Here is a 17546-nt window from a genome sequence, read left to right as displayed (position 1 = left end):
TGCACTGGCCTCCTGGTCCTTCCATGGACTCAGGGCATCAAACGCCATGGCCCTGTCTGCCTTCCTCCAGCACTGGAAGGTTTCCTGGCTTCAGGAGGAAGACACCAGGCTCCGCTTCTCTCTTGAGAAGCCAGGGACTCCCCCTCTCCACTCAAGCCTCCCCGGCCCTCAGTCCTCATGGGCCAGCCATAACTCAGCAAAACCTGAGAGTTCACCCATATTTTATTTACTGATTCAATGTTATGAGACAAGTAAAATAGACGGCTGTCACCTCTATTAAACTGGGCAGGAAAAATGGCCATGTAAGTCCACAGGCTCTTTCTGCTCATGCTGTGTCATCTGATTCCCCAGAGAGGGAAGCAAGAAAGGGGGAGGGCCTGGCACTGGGGGAAGAGTCTGGTCCTGTTGTGTTCGCCAGAGGAAGCTGGGGACTCCACTGTAAACCGGCCTCACCCTCACTCACAGCCACCAGACACAGGAGGCTGATCAGCCCAGTCACTTGGGACTGGGGACCAGTACTCCAGTCTTTACTTTCCTAACCGATCCAAAGGGAAGACACTGTACTCATTGATGAGGCTTGGGATAAAGAAATAGCTGCCAAGCCCCAACTTGGGAAGTTTGTGCTTAGAAGCAAACTTCCATCTGGACACCTCTCACCAGCACAGGGACACATACCTGTGCTCACTCCCTGAACCAGTGTGGGTGACGCGTACATTCCAGAGTCAAACGGCTTGGGTTGACTGTCTACACAGCCTGGATCTCCAGGATGACGGTCAACACCTCTCTGTTATGCCGAGGCTGTCATGTAGACCGGTTGTCGACACATCCTAGCAGGATCTGGTGATGTGATGGAAACAGGCAAAAGGGAGACCTGATGGGTGACAGGCAGCAGCGCAAGTGGCGTAGCAACACTCCTGCCTGACAGCTGTCCTGAGCCACCAGCGTATTAAGGATGAGAGCAGAAGTTCCCTCCTTCATTTAGCTCCCAGAGGGAGCAGCAGAGATGCAGAGGGGCATGTGGGAAGGAGAGGTGACGTCAGAAGAGGCAGGAGGGAAGACCAGGATCTCTTCTCTGTTTCTTCTTGAAGTAGACAGCCGTGACTCTCCCGAGGAGACCCACCCTGATGTGAGCCAACCCCAGGACTAGAAAGAAGGTCTCACCCCCACCCCCAGAATCCCCAGCTTAACCCAACAGCCTAGATGGGAGAGGTCTTGGAATAGATGTTACCAACTGGCATGTCAGAATACTGTGGAGACCATTATCATTCACAGAAGAAGTGGAGGAACTAATGAAGTTCACAGAATCCTCACGGATTCCTCATCAGTAAAATGGAAGAAGTGTTGAGCTGAATGATAGGGCAGTTAGGTGGATTATGTTCAAATGACTACGGTCATCAACGCATTCATTTATCCGGCAAACGTTCACTAGTCCTCTCTGGTGAGCGGCGCACTCACTGTGCAGGAGACGCTGGGTGAGGTGGTGGCAGGCCAGCTGAGGCTTGCACTCTCACATGGCTCACCTCTAAGGTAACCAAGGATAACAGCACAGTGAGGGCTAGAACCAGGGGGCTGCAGGGCTGGGAGAAGGCGTGGAGGTCAAGAGAGGCTTCCTAGAGGAAAAGACACGTTTGCTGAGACCTCAGCCTGGGGACGGGTGACCAGGAAGAAGAGCAGAGCAGAGGCCCAGAGCATGAGGGAAAGCAGAGGCTTCTATGGCCGTGGTGCCTGGTAGAGAGCAGAGCATGAGGCGAGGAGGGACGGTGCTAAGTCCAGGGATGGTGACCACACAGATCCTGAGGCCAAAGGCATGAGGAAGCCGAGAGTGTTGTGCAGCTGGCTAAGAGGCAGGACTGAGTATCCAAGACCACTGGATAAATCCAAGACCATGACATTGTCTAACGTGTCTGTGAGGAGCTGAAGGAGGGAAGGCATGTTGATCCCACAAAGCATGCCAGACCCCATGGGGAGTCCCCAAAGCTTCCCTGTTCAGAACATGGTTCCCAGCTCCAGCCATACCACTTACCCTTGCCCCCACAGACCCTGGGAGGGAAGCGCCAGGGAAAGAAGAAACAGTCATCCCGCCTTCCTTCCAAGGATGGAGCAAGGGGAACAATCGGCTTTAGTCGTCCCAAAATAATGAACAAGAACAACTGCCTAAAGATTCAAGGGATAAATGACAGGTCCTGCCTTTAGGCTCAAAAGATCAACTACCGATAAGAGGATGAGAGAAGTCTTAGATCCATGATGAGGTCTGTGGAAAAGACCCCGTGACCTCGGGAGACCACCAGCTCAGCATAAATCAATAGAATGAAATGGCGACAAAAGGCCTGAAATAATCTGGGGTCGTATAACTGGAGACCAAAGTGGAGATCTGAGGAGGTGATGATCTTACTGGTTTTGATGAATAAGCAGTATCGTGGTTGGTTCTCAGCACCATGCTGGTGGAACTGGGCATCTTTAGTTCAAAAAATGCCTTCACATTCTCCAAGGCTGTAGGGCGGGTGCATAACGGAACCAGAAGGAAGGGGCAGAGTAATCACAATAGTAAGAGTAACAGGTAGCATTTAAGGAGTGACTGCCATTCTCCTAGTGAAGCATTCTGGATGCACCCACTCAGGCAATCCTTGCAAAACCACCATAGGCAGGTACTGTCATTATTATTATTTTGAGAGATTGACTAGTTTGCCTCTCTGGTGGAGGCAGTCCTCAGAGGCAGTCTGCTGGATTCCAGAACCTGTGAGCTTATCCACAAGACTAGATTGCTAAAATGTTCTGAGGTTTTCCTTTGTACCAGGCAGGTGAATTCTCGCAGTAATCCCTTGAGTGAAATCTGCTATTATCCCCATTTTTCAGGTCAGGAAAATCTAGGCTTAGAGAAGTTACATGACTTATCCAAATGTACACAGCCAGAAGGGAAGGAGTTTAAATCTAGACAGGTGGATTCTGGAACCTACATTCTCCACGCCCACCTTATGGTGCCTTCTTGGAACAGCAAGAAGACAGGTTTCAGCTTTTTAAGGGAAAATCCACCACCAAGACAGGAGTGTGCCAAAATGTTTACAATAAGGGAGGAGCAGGACCTAACAGTGCTGAGCTTCCTGTTACAGGTAGATACCTGCCTCTGTGTAGCCTCCACTGACCTGAGCAGTGGTATTATCTGGGAGACCCATTTAAAATGCAAATTCTTAGGCCTCACCCCAGACCCATAGATTCACAAGCTCTAGGGATGGGGTCCAGCAATCTCAGTTTGAGAGAGTTCTCCAGGTGACTCTGATGCATGCTAATGTTGGAGAACCAGAGGCCTAGAATGACCCCTGGGGTTTTTTCAGCCTGGATTCTGATTCTTCACCATAGAAAGGAAATGGGATGCCTGGAGCCCTGGGAAGTCCTTGGCTCCCTGCTCCTGCTTTTCCGCCCAATTGGGCAGCTTTGTGGAATAGCATATTTCAGTTCTGCAAAGCAGATGCAGGAAGGCTTTGCAGACATCTCCCTCCTTCCCATATTTAAAGAGCTCTGCAGTTGTTCAGAGAACTCTATAAACCCCCTTCCATCGGCAGCCTGTCTGCATCAGTCCCTTTAATAGTGCAAGACTTAATTGTCTCCTATGGATTGGAACTCTCTTCACACAAACCACAGTCTCAGCTCCTCCTCGCTCCTCTTCCCCCTCTGCCTCCTTCACCGCCATTCAGCATGGCACCAAAGGGTTTGGAGTGGAAGCACGCCGCTCCTCCCAGATCTCATTCCATCTCATTATCTCCGAGCCGTCTGATCGCCATGGGGACTCTCTCCTCCCCAGCTTTTGCCCGGCCCTCATTACCTGGTGTCTCCCAGGAGAACCTGCAATCTATCCCCTGGAGCCACAAACCCTCTCAGGTCACTGCTGACCTGCCCAGGAAACAAGATGGAACTCCAGATCCAGGAAGGGCTGATCAGGATTCCCCAGACCAACCCCTACACTTGTAAAATGCATTTCAGTTAAAACACCGCAAATGCAGGAATGAGCTAGCCCCCACCCTCCCCGGCCATGGCTGCAGGTGTGTGGCCCAGGAGCATCCTGGGAAGGGCATCTCTCCTGTTCTTATAACTGGCACAGCTGCTGAACCCACCCATTCCGCTTCTGGGCACATGGATATGTGCGCCACGAACAAATGCCACACAGCGAGCTGCATGGAGTCCCGGGTGCCAGGGCTGGCACAAAGCAGCGAGCACATGAGATGCAGACAGCCTGGAGCGCAGAGTCTGCAGGCAGAGACACAGCCTCTACCTTGGGAAGCTCTGCTTTCTCTCCTAACAGTTATTAGACGTCAGGCTCTATACAAAGAGTTTTCTATACATTAGCTTCTTTAATCCTCCCGATAGCGCTATGAAGACAACAGATGCTATAAGGTTCAACCAAACAAAAATTTGGTAGGTCAAAAACAGCAGAGTATGATTCAAGCCAACATTGATACTTATATCTCACAGATGAGGAGATGAAGGCTCACAGGCAAGTGACTGGCCCAAGGTCCCGCTACAAGTGCATGTGACTCATACCAATGCAGACCCAGCGCCTTTCATCACAACCAAGGCCTTAGGCTGAGGTGCCCAGAAAGAAGAAAAAGTCCTCAGGTAAACTCAGACATGACCTGCGAGATACATTCCGATTTCCTATGTGAAGATGTGAAGGGAAAAAAAAGTCCTTCTTGGAACCAATGACATATACTATTTGACTATAAATGAAGTCATTCTGCCTCTTGGCAGAGATGGGGAAGCGATGACCTTAGGCACCCTCGGGCAGCACTTGTCTAAAGCACGTGGTGTGCCATACATGCCACACAAGTCTAGATACACCCAAGCCTAACCACAGCCGCCCCAAAGCCACTAGCAAATAAGGCCTAAAGGTCAAGGGAGGCAAGGGGAGGGACCTGGGACACTGCGGGCTCTGGGCTCTGCGATGGCGGCTCTGGAATGTGCAGAAAGAAAATGAAAAGCCAAGGCAGAATGATTTGTTGTCCTGGAATCCAATCCTGCGGACTTCAATCCAGTCTCATCTCCCCAAATCTCACCCCTCTAGGATTGCTGTCTCCGGGGCCCAGCAAAGCAGAAGGAAGGCTGAGGCCGGTCAGGGCCAGGATTTAAGGAGGCGCTCATTCTCGAGGTCAGTGGTGCAAGCACAGGGTCACCACCACTGGGGGGTCTCCTTAAATTCTGCCCTGTGCTGGCCTCACAACAGGCTCCAGGAAGAAGAATGCTGATCTCTGGACCACATGTAGGCTTTTTTGAAAAGACATCAGATCTATGACCCTAGGAGATAGGCAGCACTGTTCCTGTTTTACAATCAGGGAACTTAAAGTCCTAGAAAATGACGTGGCCCCTCTGGTCATGCCAATACCAAATCTGTTCAAATCTGGTACCACTGCAGTGACTGAGCAGTTCAATCTCCCCACCTGCAGAATAGCTCTGTCCCTGGCAGCCACCATTTATCTCAAACTCCCCTAGTCTCCTGGGAGAAGGCGACAGAGGAGGGCAAGGTGGGTTTGCTTTTGCTCTGGTAGAGGTGGCATGGGTAAGGGTGAACTGGACAGGCTGCTGCACCCAGGTCCCCATACTGAACAAACCATGTATCTGTGGGCCAGTGACACTGAGTGCAAGCCCAAGAGGCCAAGTAAGCAGGCCTCAGGCCTCACACATTGGCCACCAGCAGGCCCTGACCAGGCAGGCTCCATTTAGAAGGTAGCTGCCACTCTTTCTTAAAAATAGAATGACCAGCCAGGCATGGTGGCACATGCCTGCAATTCCAGTGACTTGGGAGGCTGAGGCAGGAGGATCTCAAGTTCAAAGTCAGCCTCAGCAACTTAGCAAGGCCCTAAGCAATTTAGAGAGACTCTGTCTCAAAATAAAAAATAAAAGGGGCTGGGGTGTAGCTCAGTGGTTAAGGGCCCCTGGGCTCAATCCCTGGTACCAAAAAAAAAGTAGAATGATCATAAAACCTACTAACCTAGAAGGGATGCTAGAGAGGAGAGGGAAGCAGTCAGGGTAGGAAACCAGGGTGAGGGAGGAAAGAAAGAACAAAGGAAACTCACTCACCGGGTCCCTTCTCTTGCCAGGTCATGGATGAATGATAAAGATGAAGGGTGAGGGAGCCACAAACACAGGCCCTTGGTCTTCAAAGCTTTGACAAGAGCCTGGTAGCTCCCAGAGGGGAAGTGCACACTAGAGACCCAGAGCAGAGGGATTTATGTGGGGGAACTGGCCCCATCCAAGGGAGAATCCAGCCTTTATTTAGGTCCTGGATTAAAACCCCAGAGCCAGGCCCAGATAGGGTGTAGGAAATATTTGTGTGTGTGTGTGTGTGTAAGGGTGGAAACACCATCCATGCCTCTCCCCTGGAGGAAGCAAATCTGCCACATGGCCAGCCTGACCCGTAAGCTGGCATTCAAGGGGTTAAATGTGACCAAGCCCAGTGATCTCTTGCAGCCCAGCCCAGGAAAACCAGGCTCAACAACCAGAACTGTGGGTATCTGTGAACTGCACTTAGCCCCTTAAAATTGTTGCTTTTGGACTGGGGAGATAGCTCAGTTGGTAGAGTGCTTGCCAGGCCCTGGGTTCAATACCCAGCACCAAAAAAAAAAAAAAAAAAAAAAAAAAAAAAATTATTGCTTTCTGTCTTCAGACTACAGAGCACCAAACCTGGAGCCAGGCAGGCGGCAGTTCTTATCCTGCTTCTACCACTTACTGGCCGTGTGATCTTGGGCCTGTGAGTTCACCAAGCTTAGTTTCCTCATCTGCAACATGCAGATAATGGCTTCAGGGTTAGGAAGGCTCATAAGATGATGAGAAAAATGCTACATTCACTAGGCACTAACTATTCACCCCCACGACTAGTCATTATTTGAAAAGCACTTAGCATACATGGCTCCTGGCAGCTAGTAAACACTCAATAAATTGGGGCCATGGTACTGTTGTTGTTTCATTATTTGGATTTTGCTCCAGACCCAGGTGGGGCCCCAGGCAGGAGAGTCGATGGCCCTGTGAGCACAGGAACACTGCCCTCTGGTGCTGCTGCTGAGGAATCAGCACCTGGCAGAAGGACTACAGGAAACAAGTCCAAGGCCTGGGTGCCAGTCCCACGTGCATCAGCTCTGCTTCCACACTGGGGTAGAGACTTCAGCACACCCATCTCCCCAGAGCTCTAGCCCCACGACACCAGCCTCAAGAGGACAGGACGGGGCCTGCTGAGTGCTGGCCCCAGGTAAGGTCCCGGCTCCATGTTGCCAGGCCGGGCCTGGGGGACTCCTGGGTCCTCTGTGTTGCCGAGCAGAATAAAGCATCAGCTCTCAGTCATCTCTGGAGGGTCCTGAAGGGGCAGGGCAGAGATGAGGTTGCAGCTGCAGGAGGAAGAAGCCAGGGCAGCTGACCGTGACAGGCTGGAGGAGGCCTGGTCTCAGCAGACTAGAGACACAGTCCCAGTGGCTGAGCATCAACAGATCTCCCTCTAAAAGGACATCAATCCAACTGCAGCCTCCCGGGCACATGCCGTGTACCTCCCACAAGAGCAAGAACGGTTTGCATACCCACAGGACTGTCTGTGCCCCCTCCCCAAGGAAAGGGGCTCTGTTTCCTCGGGTTGGACGCAGGCGGGGAAGTGGGGACTAAGGAGGAGACCCACAGGCCCTACAAAGAATCCTAAAAGCCTTCCTGGAGGGGTGAGGAATAAGGAGCAGCCCCTCCAAGCCCTTTCAACACAGCACAGCACGCTGGACTTCTGTACCCAGCGCATCATGGCCAGCTGCAGGTGACCTTGGAAAAGCTTAACCCGGCCAGGGTGCCTGGCTCACCCTGTATAAAGCACCTCTAAAAACCCTAGGTCATCCTGACATCAAAAGACTGTATAGCATAATGTCAGGGCAGCATCAAGAGGAAATTAACCTCCAGCTGGAGGAGGAGGAAAGCCCAGGCTGACAGAAGCAGCTGGGTGAAAAGTAGAGGCAGAAATTCCTCAAGTTAATGCTTCCGAAGGCCCCTCGGGCCACTCCCAGGTCTTGTCTGAAGCTATTTACTTCCAGGGGGGAAAACCCTATTGATCTTCATTCAGCGGCTGTCTGCTCCCACTCAGCAGCGATGTTTCAGTTATCACCAGTCACCGAGAAATTTCTCATTGTTTTACACACAGTGGCTCCCAAACTGGAGACAAATGTTCGGGATGATCTGAGTGCGCTGATCAGAGGAGTTGCAGGTGGGGTTAGTTTGGGAACTCTGAAGGAGGGGTTCTTACTCCCCTGGGACCCGCTGCTATTGTCTGCACATTCAGGAAGCGCAGGACCTCGCAGTTACTTCTGCTCTATGGATGCTCAGAGAGCCCAGAGCTGGGCCAGCCCTTCTCTCCCACCCCACCCCACCCCCCTACACATACACCTGCTTTATGTCTCTGCAGTCATTTGGCTTTGAATTTCCCCACTGGCTGGCTGAAGATCGCTGCCATCCATCCAAGTTCCTCATCACACAGAAGGCTGGCCAGGCTTTCCCAGCTGCCGCCACCATTGCCTGGTTCCCTCTGAAAATTCTAGGCTGACCCTCGATCCTTCAGTGTGTCTGAAATCTTGGGGAAGGTCTAACCATGAAACCAACATGACAATTACAGTTCCCACCTACCTGTGCTAAAGGGAACTTTGAACCCATAGAATACACCAACCACAAAGGCCAACCAAATTGTTTAGATAGGGAAACAGGATCAAGGTGGGAAGGAGGGTGTGCTTTGATCAAAGTGGTCCAATAAACCGGCAGCACAGAACCAAATATCCAGACCTCCTGCCTGCAAGCCCAGTGTCCCCTCAACTTTAGCCTGTAGGTCATGAAACCTGGAAATCCAGGTCCCCACAGGAGGTCAGCCAAAGCCCATTTGGCTGAAATGACCCTGAATCAAACCACTTTCCATAAGTTAAGACCAGGATCCATCCAAACAATAATAACGATGATAATAATAATAAAATGCTGAACAATTTGCTTTGCAAACCTTCAATGAGCAACACTTGGTAATCACACGCAGAATACATCTTCCACATATTCATATAAAATAATCAATGATCATTTTTTCCGCAGACTACAATCCAATTACTCTCTCTCCCTCGCTCTCTCCCTCACTCTCCTTTGTTACTTGCAAACCATCCAAGCAATCAATGCCTTGACCTCTCTCTCTGATAGACACAATTACAAAAAGACAGAGCAATGCAATTCATCTATTCAAGACGGATTGTTTGAACACTCTGTCACACTGCTGAGCCATCCATCTCCTTGTCTAAGAGGAAATTTCAGCCCCCAAAAGAGGCATAAAGAGAGGGGGCGGGCAGTGCTCTCCAGCCCAGAGAGCCCATCTTGCACCTGCAGGTAAACCCTCTCTGGGTCGGTGCTCAGCGACGCCTGGCTGCTGGAGAAGGATTCGGCTCCAAGCTCAGTCAGCTCTAGCACCAGGCTTTTGGGAACCAGAAGCACCCAGCACGCTCCAGAGCCCAATATCCGGGACCTCAATCCCTGCAGCCCAGTCAGAACCCTCAGATCCCAGGGGTGGGAGGGATGGGAAAAGAGAGATGGCATCGGCCCAGCCAAGGCGGTGTGTTTGGGTTTCAGCATGAAAAATTCCCTCTCTCTCTCTCTCTCTCTCTCTTTCTCTCTCATTCTCTCTCTCTCTGCACCACATCCACAATAGCTCTCTAGCTCCAGCTGGGGTTCAAGCATAGGCTCAGAGGTCAGACACTCAGCCCCCAGGCAGCTCCAGAGGAGCCCAGAGGCCTCAGAGCCTTCCCATCCTCCACAGGAACTGGCACAGTTCCAGCGGTCACGTTTGGCAACCACACAGCACCCCAGTCCCTGGGCTGGGAATCAAATGGGGCAGGGCTCTAGGATATAAATGGCCTGGGCCGACACGCTAATTAATCCCAGGGCTTAATATGAAGAAGATTAGAAGAGAGGAGGGTTCTGCCATCCTCTAATTGCATTATTACACGCTGAACCCAAGAAAGGGCGGGCAGGTTTGAAGATGGGCTTCTCATGTGGTGAGGAACCCCAGACCTGTTCCATTTCACAGCCAGAGGGGCCAAAGCAGCACACAACATTCTGTCCCCACTGGGGATGCCCACACCTGCTTCTGTCTCTCTGGGTCTCCAAAGACTTCCATCCCTGAGGGTGGGCTGGTAGTACATCCATCCCGCCCCTGTAGCGGAAGGACTGGAATCAAGGAAGAGGGTACTGCAAAGCATGAGATGGACACATAGCATCCTTAGGGACTCCCTTTTTTCTCCCACGGATACCCTACCATGAAGGACCCTCAAAAAACAGAAGGATGCTTTCTTCTGGCCCACAGTTAATGGGCTGCCTACCCCTGGAATGGTGACCAAGCTGGGTATTGGGCAGGCTAAAGTATGGAGACAGAAGACATATTTGGCTTGCCAGGAGCAGCCTGGACTACAAAGGGTTAAGCCTGACCATGAGGGCTGTCCCCAGAGTCTCCTCCTGTGCCTGGCCTTCTCTACCTCTCAGGGTGTCTGCCTGCCAGGGTCCCAAGCATGGACTGAAAGACTCAGCTTGGGCAGAGCTGAGGACCGTGATCTACCCGCATCCAGATAACGAGTTCAAAAGGATCTAGCTCCTAGGAGACTGCCAGGGAGGAGACAGATCCTCTGAGGTTTCTGACCTCCTACCAGGAAAACCTCAAGTACGGAAATCAAGCCCACATCGGTTCCCTGCATCCCCTTCGCGCGGCTGACAGCCCAAAGTCCGTGACTGGAGAAGAGCTACAGAGGAGGAAGGTGGCCTTGGCTGGACAGAGCTCTGCCCGCCTTGTGCCAGACGCTGGCGGTGGCTCCTCTCGAACCCAGGCGGCCCAGGTTTCCAGCCGGGCGGCCCTGAGCCCGCAGTGACGAGGCTCCCGGTGGCCCGGCCCGGCCCAGCCCCGCGGGTCGGCTGAGCACGGCCCCACAACACAGCCCAGAGCGCTGCCAGCAGGGTGCCTTGGGCGGCCACAACAAAGTTAAAGCCGGAGTAAGAGTCTCCAGCGAGAAGAGACGCGGCGAAGCCCGAGCCCCAGAAAGCCGCGCGCAGACCCGCCAGCCGCCGCCAGCTGCGGAGGGATTTCGGCTAACTTTAACAACCACTCGCAGCCCTCGGCAGCCTTCCCGGTTGCGCCGGGCGGCCTCCGTCGCTCCCTTCCCCCCACCTTCATTGCCCGGGGCAGAAAAAGGCCTGGGTCTCCAGGGACAGCTCCTCCCCTGCCCCACGCCACCGGGCTGAATGGGGGCCACCGAAGCCGAGGGCAGCCACTGGGCGAGGAAACCCGCTTCCCTCGTCATGCGAATCCGTACCCTGCGCCCCTGCCACGGCCGCTCCAGCGGTGCCCGAGGAGGGGGCGAGGGTCCCGCGGGGAGCGGCAGGGGAAAGGAGAGAAGTTGGCGGCTTCCCCAGGGCTCCCACTACCCGGAGAAACCGGAGAAGCCGCGTCCCAGAACTCGGTCGGCGGCCAGTCATGCTGGCAGTCGCTGCGAAATTCGGCCGCGTCTCGGACTGGGACTGGAACCCTTCGCCACACTCCACCAGGTCTGACCTCCCAGGAGCGCGCCAAGGGCCCCTCGCCCGCCGCGGCCCGGCTGTCTCCTCCCCAATAAGTAAGGCCCGTGGCCCTGGCTTTGGAACTTTGTCCTCACCATGACGAGCTCCTGCTGGTTACCCGGTCCCACCAGCCCCGAGAGAGGTTGGGAAAATCTCTAGGGATCGCGCTCAGAGGCCCCCCATTCCCGCCCCCGCCCGGGCGCACGGAGACCCCGGCTCCAGGGAGCCCTTACCGATCCGGATGACGTGGGGCATCCCGCGCGAGTCTGGGATCCAGAAGGCGCACACGAGGAGCCCGGCCCAGTATTCCCAAACCAGACTCCGGAGGCGCCGCCAGGGAGCGGTCATCGTTGGGCGCCGCCAAGCGTGCCCGGGGCGCGGCCGTGGCGGGCTCCCTGGGGCGGCAGCTCTAGGCGCGGGCGCGCAGCAGCCCCCGAGGCGCCGCCTGGCCCAGCCGCCCGGCTCCCGAGTGCCGCTGCGAGTGGGGGGCGCCCCGCGGCGCTGCGCACATCTTACTGGGGGGCCGCCCCGCCGGCGCCCGCCCCGCCTGGCTGCCGCCCACGGGCTGCCCGCAAGCGAGGCTCCTGGGCTCCGCCCGGGCTCTGCTCGGACTCGACTCAAGCTCCGGCTCGCGTCGGCTCGGCTCCCGCGCGGGCTCCCACCTGCCCCGGCTGCCGGGCGCTGGCGGGCGGGCTGCACGCGTCTCCGGCCGCTCCTCCTCCAGCCGCCGCCGATGCTATCGCCCGGGCTCGCACAAAGCCCCGGAGTGGAGTTGCACGCGCGCACACTCCCTCCCAGCCCCCTCCCCCGCCTGCCTCCCGCCTCCCGCCGCCCGCGCTCCCTCCGCGCACTCCCCCGCGCACACACACTTCACATTCACACTCGCCGAGGCACACACGCGCGCGCTCACACCTGCGCAGGGGGCGGGGAAGGGGACCCTGGCCCCGGCTCGGAGGACCGCCGGGGGGACGAGGACTCGCCTCGCTTCCCAGACGTCCCCATCCGCCCCACCGCCCCCAGTCCCTTCAACTGCGAGGGCACAGAGCCCGGGAGCCAGGCGTGGAGCGCGAGAGCTGGCACCGCGAGCTGGGAGACGGCGGCAGCCCTGCGGCCCGACCAGCTGGAGGAGACGCGCCCGCCGGGAGCAGCGAGACCCGGAGCCCGCCGTCTGCGGAGTCTCTCGCCTTTCAGCTCCCACGCGGCCCGCGCTGGCTGGACGGCGGCGGCCAGAGAGTGACCCGGGACGATTTCCCCCCTCGGCCCGTCCCTCGCGGAAGCTGGGTTGGCCCTGGGACTGGGGGTTGGGGAGATAGAATTCAAAAAGGTTTGTCCGCGCTGAGCTGAGCGAGGGAGCCGCGGGAGCTAGTCCGGGTGAGAGACCCGGTCAGACCCTCTGCGTGGAAGGCAGGACTTGACCGCGCACCGCCACTACGGGGGCTGCGGAGGAAGGCTGCTAAACCCTTGGGTGTAGAGGGACGTGCGCGCCGAGGCCCACTCCTTTGCAGCCCTCTTCCCCAACTATGCAAGAGGGGCTGCTGCCCCCTTCCCGAATCCTACTGAGAAACAATAAAGAGAAACTGTAATTTTCCGTGGGACGGAGCAGGACCCGCGGGGGAGCAAGCTGAAAGGGTTAAAAAGAAATGTTGTTTATTAACAATAATAAATTTTTTTTTCAAGTGGCGCTGGGTGTCGAGGGAAGAGAAGGGCTGTGGAGCGAAGCTGGAGCAGGAGGCTGCGAATTACGCAGTTAGGCGAGTTTAATGACCTTTTTGACAGAGACAAAGCGGTGCCGATACAGTAGATAAATAAACGGATCTGTCACCGGGCAGCGGCTAGGCTGTGTGTGAATTTATTTTTCTCATTTAAATAATTTGATCTATTCCATCATTTCCAATCTCTCCCATTTGCCAGCTGTCTTGGTAAGAGCATGGCCCCCAACATCTAAGAGCAAATCTTTAATTTTCTTACAAATATACAATGAGCTGGGCTCTAAACCGCCTGTTAATTCTGCCATTTTTTTTCTTACCCTCCCTGCCTGGGAGCTAGGGACCGTGGCTTTGTGTAGGGATGTGAACATCACTATGGCCAATCCTACCAGTTAGGAGGGGACACCCTCCCCCTGAAGTGAGGGAACTGGCCTGGGAGGAGAGACTCCCTGGGCTCTCCTAGAGAGAAGTGAGACTGTGCGCCTGGCTTAATAACATCCTCAATGACCTGCTGGTCAATGGAGGTTAGCAGGTAGCTGTCTTTGCCAATCATGGGTCCCTCTCACCAAGCAGCCATTGGAAAATCTTGCCCCAGGGATCAGAGGAAAGGACAAGTAGACCAGAGCCAGAGAAGCAGCAGCTGACACTTCTGGATGAAGAATAAGGGCTTTAGGGGGCCCAGCAAGGAGGCAGTGCAGGAGAGGGAGCAGAGGGAGCAGAGCGCCCCAACTTCCAGGGTGCAGCTGGGGGCGCTCTTCACGGGAGACATTCCACAGCCCCATCACCTGCCTATCAGCTTCCACAGCTGGTTTGGTTGCCCCCAAGGAATCAAGAGGCCTGGCTGTTCTCTAAGGAAGAAAATTCCAGTGTCTGATGGAGAAATGAAAGGGACCTGAACTTAGACCAAGGATGCAGGGCATGGCCAACAGCGCCCAAGTCTGGCTAGGGGACAGAGTGAGGAGTCAAGATCCTGGGTGCCAATTACGTATGGACTGTTCTGCAGGCAACTCCCTGACCGGAGAGAGGCAGGGACGAGAAACAAGTGGTTTGAAACAAAAGAAGAAAGATAGAGGTGGGCCCCAGGGAGAGGAGGGATTGAGGTGGGGAGGAGGAGGAGGAGAGTGGGCTTCCAGAAAGCTAGTGAGAGGAACTGGACAAGCGAAGGAAGGCAGGGGGAATCTGAGGACACCTGAGGATTAGAGTGACCCTGTCACCCATGACTCCCTTGTCACCCCCAGGAAACAGCACAGGACTTGCCTGCTCCTGCTGCATTCAGAGTGGGCGGGAGTTCCCCAGCGCTGCGGATGGAGGCTTTGCTCAGCTGCCACGAGGCTTCAGAGGGAAACAGGCTCCAGCGGAGAGGCTATGGGACTCAGTCTCCTGGCTTGGCTAGAACCCGGGGCCAAATGGAAAGCTGCTGTCCCCAACCCAGGATGGGGCCTTGTTCTTCACTTAACTCTGTGCCATTGTGTGATACAGCAGCCTGTCCCCTCCCAGTCCCGGAGAGAGTGGGCTACATCACGACAACAAAAACAACTATTGATAACCAGGACTGCTGACATTTATCACTTGTTTGCCAGACAAGGTACTCACTCCTTTGCCTGGTCCTCTCCACAAGCCACCTGCAGGGCCTTGGTTATTTTTCCATTTTATAGATGAGGCCTCCAAACCTTGGAGGGTTGAAGAGCAAAGGCTCGCAGCTAGCAAGCGATCTTCCTTCCTTCTCTCCTTCCACTCATATTTGTTGGAAATCACTGTTTCCCAAGCTCTGGAAGAGGAGCCAGGGTTCCAGCACAAGCTCACAGGGTGACCCATGTCTATACCTCCCAGTCTGACGAGGGGGAGGCCCTAAGGAAGATCCTAGTCCCCTCTGCAGGGGCTCCTCTGCCTTTAGAAAGACTGAGAGTAGACCAGGCTTGGGGACCTTTCCTGGAGCAAGCAGGGGAGCTCCAGGGTCCTAACTCGTGAAGAGAACCCTGCGGCCCTGTCTCCAGTGGTTACACACTTCCCCAGCCTACCCTGCCGCCAGCAGGCACCAGGGCTGGCATCAGTTCAAGCCGCATCTCTGGGGCTTGGGAGCCTCCAATCCTGGCTTTTGGCCTTGTTGGTAAACAAGTCTACCCACCAGCCAGGCCTCAGCTCCCCCACGAGGCAGCCAGCACTGGATTTATGAGGCCTCCAAACCTCATTCAGACTAATGCAGCTTTTCATTCCCAAATAAAAGGGGCCGCTGTCTGAAAGGACAAGTGCTCCCGCATTTCATTAACATCCCCTAAAACGGCTGAGCTGGCCCAAGTCGCTGCCAGAGAGATTCATATCTCCCACCGGCTCACAGGTGGGGGTGAGGGTAGGAGTCAGTGGAGGGAACCGACTGCCAGCCCCTGCCATGACCCCTACCCCCCCTCCCCAGCTCCTGTGGGCAAGGGAGAGTGGCCCCCCGTGATGGCCTGGCCGCTCATCTGGACGAGTCCCCTGTGTGCGTGTTTTGTTTAGACCGATCCACTCAGCTCTCGATCCCCCACAATCACGGTGAGCGATGAGGCCCTGGGCTCCAGTTACTGAGATTCATGATCTCCGCTTCCCCGGGAAGCCACTGAGCAGAGCGCGCCGAGCCGCTGCTGAGTGCAGATCCCTAGGACTTGAGTGCCCTCTGCCGAAGCCTGCCTACTTTGAGTTCTTCCAGCTGCCCAGCGGCAGGCAGGACTGGTGGGGCTGGTCCTGGGGCTCTGGCCACTCCCCTCAGTGTCTGACCACCAGGGCTGCTGGGAAAACTGCAACCCAGGCTTGGGGCATGTGGGGGAGGGGCCGCCTCCTGCCCGGAGGGAGTGCTGGACCAGAAGGACGCCACTGCCACCCTTTGCCTGATCTTTGCCAACTGCCCTAGCACAGGAGAGGAGGGCACAGGCCTTGCCAGGACCTGCTCTGTTCCACAGTTCGCTCTCTCAATGGCAGCCAAGCCCCAGCCCTTTACAGGACACTGGGACCTGCCTCTCAGCTCAGTGACAGGGACCTTTTCATCAACCTGGAGCCTTTGTCCCTAACCCCGGTCTCAAGAAGGGAGAAGCACAGCTCGGCAGCCACCCGAGCAAGCAGCAAGCCCAGGGAAAGTGGCATCACCTTAGATTTTTGTCAACAGTGAAGCAAGTTTATTCCCACTGAAGTCAATTCCTGTGTTTATTGTCAGCTTAACCCGCTGCTGCGAGCTATTTCTCCACAGTGAGGGAGACAGGTAGACAAGCCACCAGAGATATGTTATTTTACTGACATCTGCGTTTCACTGGTCGTGGTACACTTCTGGTGGAGGAGTAAATGATACATGCGATCCAGTTTGTATCTATACATAATGGAACAGTCCCAAGGGCTCTGCTGCCGTGCGGAGAGGGGAGGGGGGATGTGCCCATGGGAACCAGCCCCTCTTGGCCCTCCCGGGTCGGGCAGTGGACCCCCTTCCACTCAGCCAGTCATTTAGGCAATTCCTAATTCATTTACTCTTGCATTCATTCATTCATTCATTCATTCATTTGGTCCATTCATTCATTCATTGAACCATCCATTCCTTTTTATCCACTCAGTTATTCACTCATCCATGATGCCTTTTCTCAGTGCCTTACCAATTCATCCGTCCACTCATTCTGTCATTCCCTAATTAATCAATGTGTCCAATCGCTCAGTCTACTCAGACGTCCACTTACTCTCCCCTTTGCTGTCTATGGCTTCATTATCTGCTCACTCATTTCTTCTCTCCTTTCCTGGCTCATTCACGCACATGCACCCGCTTCATTCATCCATTGCGCATCACCTACTCTTTGTGTGCGTCGTTCAGCTGTTCACGCATTCATTCACTGGCACAGTCCATTGTTCAATCACCCACTCACTCATTTACTCAGACGTTCAGCCACTCACTCGCTCTCTCGTTCACTCTCTCTCCTTCGTGCCCTGCCTTCCCAGCAGACTGAGAAAAGACAGCTGCCTGCTCCCCAGACACTTTTCAGGTGGAGCTGAAGACACCATTCAACCTCTTATTACAACCTAGGGCACCCCAAAATATGCTTAGCCACCCAGGTGTCTTGGCTCCTTCAAAGCCCCAATCTCATGTCTTCCACTTGGTCACGAAGCTCAGCAACCTTCAGGACTCAGCTCGTGTGTCCGACTCCACAGATCATCTGGGCATTTTCCTTGCTAGCAAAGACTAAGGCCCAGAAAGACCCAGTGCTCACGGCTAGTGATGGATGTCACATCAGAGGTGTCCCACGGCACCACCAC

General features: G+C 54.9%; 1 protein-coding gene across 2 annotated transcripts in view; it reads right to left on the bottom strand.

Annotated features, from left to right (window-relative positions):
• The window catches only part of Grik3 (glutamate ionotropic receptor kainate type subunit 3), a 206806-nt gene extending 194463 nt beyond the window's left edge, over positions 1-12343 (bottom strand). For both annotated transcript variants that reach the window (XM_047516330.1, XM_047516340.1), the window contains exon 1: positions 11811-12343. In XM_047516330.1, coding sequence (XP_047372286.1) covers positions 11811-11925 — 115 coding nt within the window. In that variant the 5' untranslated portion in view covers positions 11926-12343. The remainder of the gene's footprint in view (positions 1-11810) is intronic.
• Positions 12344-17546: the final 5203 nt, after the last annotated feature.

The sequence above is a fragment of the Sciurus carolinensis genome, chromosome 1 (assembly GCF_902686445.1).
Source record: "Sciurus carolinensis chromosome 1, mSciCar1.2, whole genome shotgun sequence".
Lineage (NCBI taxonomy): Eukaryota > Metazoa > Chordata > Mammalia > Rodentia > Sciuridae > Sciurus > Sciurus carolinensis.
Note: the sequence above shows the minus strand (reverse complement) of the source record. Positions and strands in the feature narration are given on the sequence as shown.